Source organism: Chaetura pelagica, unplaced genomic scaffold, assembly GCF_000747805.2.
Source record: "Chaetura pelagica isolate M959 unplaced genomic scaffold, ChaPel_1.0 scaffold37, whole genome shotgun sequence".
Classification (NCBI taxonomy): Eukaryota; Metazoa; Chordata; class Aves; order Apodiformes; family Apodidae; genus Chaetura; species Chaetura pelagica.
Window position 1 is genome coordinate 4,857,154 of NW_009954567.1, and position 3,150 is coordinate 4,860,303.

Sequence of the window (3,150 nt, forward strand, 5' to 3'; positions counted from 1 at the left end):
GGGAAAGAGAGTTAAATCTCTTTATCTCTTCACTTCCTTTCTCTTTAAGGCAAAAAGAAATACTTGTGCTGCTGTAATGAAAGTGGAGGGAGCACACAAATCAGTGGATATTACAGGAAACTTACAAATTACATAATTTGCTATTCCATGGCCCAAGTGTGTGGTACACTCAGAGAGGAGTAATCAAAACCAGTAAATTGTGCAGTGCTTTTAGTGCCTTCTAATTCTACAATGGCTCTGATAGAATGTGAGAATGATAAAATAATTTGGAGATTCAGTGAAGTTCAAGACAGGTTCTGGAAACATTCTCTTAATCTGACCTTTTTTTTACTCAGGGGCTAGGATTTTTTTCTGTAGACAAGGAGGGGGCTGCTTGTTTGGCTTAAGTTGGCAGAATATCTGTCTCTGAGGGGGTGATTCCAAACAGAAGATTTGAAGTTCAATAGATAGCTTTTTTAAAAAAGTAATTTAACAAAATCAATATCAAATTTGTTTCTTGTTGGTTGGGGTTTTTTTTGTTATTGTTTGTTTGTTTTGTCAGGAACAGATTCAGTGATAGTGAATGCTGTTAGAATATTTTCAGATGTGTTAAAATTTTAAGTTTCCCAATAAGTACAGACTAATGTATCCTCCAATGTACTCGTTAAGCCATATAATTAAATGTTTTTCTATTTCAGGCATAGAAATAGTTAATATTAACAGTCTTGGCTTTCCTAGTGAAGCGTATACATTTGCTGGGGTGATGCTAGCTGATATAATAGACTATTTGGCATGCTAAACTAGAACCTGGCTGATATAACACAAGACAGGGAGACATGCTAGAGAAAGAGACAGTAGGTAGCCAAAAGTCTTTCTTCTCACTTGTAAAATGTAGCAAGGAATACTCTTGTCATTTGTATAACTTCTGCAAAATAATGTGTTTGCCTTAAGTTTTACATTCTTTAGGGCTTTTTTCAGGATTAATAATAATGCAGGTTTTTGTCACTAGGTCGTTCTTATTCTTTATTTTTAAATTTTCATTTAATGGAATCAGGTGAACACCTTTCTACATGTTTATGGAGACCACCACAGTGTCGTCAACCAGTGTAAATCTATATAAATGCAATTTAAATTAAAAATACATATTTTCATTTTTATACACATATATGAATAAAAATACTTTGCAGCAGAGAGTTCTGCTGAAAATTTTCAAGAGCAAGTGTTAAGACTACTGTACAGCTGTGTGTGTGAAATTTTGACTTTACAGATAGGGAGTTTACTATTATGGTGATATGGCTGAGTTCATAAAGTACTGGTAGTACAGCTAGTCTTCAATTAATGGTGCTGCTTGTGTCTTATGTTTTAAGAATGCATACAAAAGCATGCCAATCCCATTCAAGAGAAAGAAAAATCGAACTTTTATTTTGCAAAATTTATCCTATTCTTATGCAAGTTGCTTTGTCTTTTTTTAGTTATGTTTATATCTGATAATGAAAGTTTCAATCCATCATTGTGGGAGGAGCAGCGGAAACAGCGTGCTCAGGTGGCATTTGAGTGTGATGAAGACAAAGATGAAAGAGAGGCACCACCTCGGGTTAGTGTCGACTTCGTGTGACTACCTGAGGCTTCCCTCCCACTTATCCCCACCCCTCAATACCATCCTTTTCCTTAACTTTGGCTGTGGATTTTGCTGTGCTGAAGAAATCAAGTCTTCAGTTACAAGTTAAAGAGTATCTCATAGGTGGAAAGATAATGGGTTTGGAGTTTTTCTAGGGGGCTTAGGTGATTTTGGCCAGATCATTTAAAGTGGAGCACAATGGAAGAACTTCAGCTGATGTCAGACGGTGTAGGGCGTAACTAGGAGACTACCTGGATGTGTGGTGCCATGGAGAAGGGTAGTGAGGAAACAATTGTTAATCCTGATTTTTCTTTAAGTAAGTTACCATTATCATAATTCTTTCTGCGTGCAGCCATTGGACATATTAGAGGGTGGGAGGGAAAGTGATTTGTAATCTTGCTGGGTTTTATAAGCTTAAAGTCTGCATCAGTACAGATACACTTAAACAGCAAAGTAGATGTCCTCAATTGCTCAATGTCCTAATTAATTGTTTGTTATAAAGCTGATGTTTTAATTATGGCATTTAATTACATGTAGAATATTACTGCTTTTCATTATATAGGAAGGCAACCTGAAGAGATATCCAACTCCATATCCCGATGAACTGAAAAATATGGTCAAGACAGTCCAGACAATTGTACATAGGCTAAAGGATGAAGAATCTACCGAAGATACTGCCAGGGAATCGAAACGAGAAGGCCAGACAGTTTCTGTAAAAGATGTGGGGGTAAAGGTTAGAGATAATAAGTCTCTTCTGACTTTGCAAGAACTTCCAAAGATCTAGAGTGTCATTGATTCCTTTCAGCTCTCTTCTCCCTCCCCACTAATGCTTTAGCAAGAAAAACTGTCAGATCAAAGAACTGAACTTAGCTCTTCCCTGTCTAAAGAAGTCTGTAATAAATGTCTGGTTTGCAGTAGCTATTTTCCTCTCACACTAAGAACAAGGAAAGTGACTTGATTCTCAGGCAAATACAAACTATCTATGTGTTACAGAGCTGGCTTCTTCTGTTTCTGAGGGATGACATCTTCGTCGTCTTCTGATTTTCTTTTATCTGCAGGTTTCACAATGAAATTCAGCATTGTGTCTAAGGACTTACTCCTGCCCTCATAACTGGAGGTTTTACAGGAGAAGTTGGGAAGGCAATCGTAGCAAGTTGGCACATGAGTCAGGAGTCTCTAACAGGTTGATGTAGCGTGATAGATGACAAGACTCCTGTTTGGTGCTGGCGTCTCATTCTAGAAATTCTTGGCCTTTTTTTAACTGAAAATTTAATTTTACAAATTGACCCCAGTAGGGTTGGAGAGTCAAGCTGACTGTACCTCAGTAATCGGCAGAGATTCCTCTGTGTTTCATACCTGGTGTGTTTCATACTTGATAATTTCAAAGCTTAGATTTTCCATTCTGTAGTTTCCCAAAGTATGTGATGTTAACTCTAAATATCATCTGTTAACGAAAACCTTTCAGGATGTGTTTTCTGCTAATATTCTTAATCCTGTAGACTTCAGAAAATGCTTCAACAAAGAACAAAGCAGATGAGAGAAAGCAATATTCA

The 3,150-nt window shown here is 37.0% G+C and overlaps 1 protein-coding gene across 6 annotated transcripts in view; it reads left to right on the forward strand.

The window, feature by feature from the left end:
* ERBB2IP (erbb2 interacting protein) overlaps positions 1–3,150 on the forward strand; it is a 67,027-nt gene that overhangs the window by 40,537 nt on the left and 23,340 nt on the right. For 5 of the 6 annotated variants that reach the window (XM_010005372.1, XM_010005371.1, XM_010005373.1 and 2 more), the window contains exons 14-16: positions 1,452–1,573; positions 2,160–2,330; positions 3,097–3,147. In XM_010005372.1, coding sequence (XP_010003674.1) covers positions 1,452–1,573; positions 2,160–2,330; positions 3,097–3,147 — 344 coding nt within the window. The remainder of the gene's footprint in view (positions 1–1,451; positions 1,574–2,159; positions 2,331–3,096; positions 3,148–3,150) is intronic. The other variant, XM_010005374.1, reaches the window with a different exon arrangement.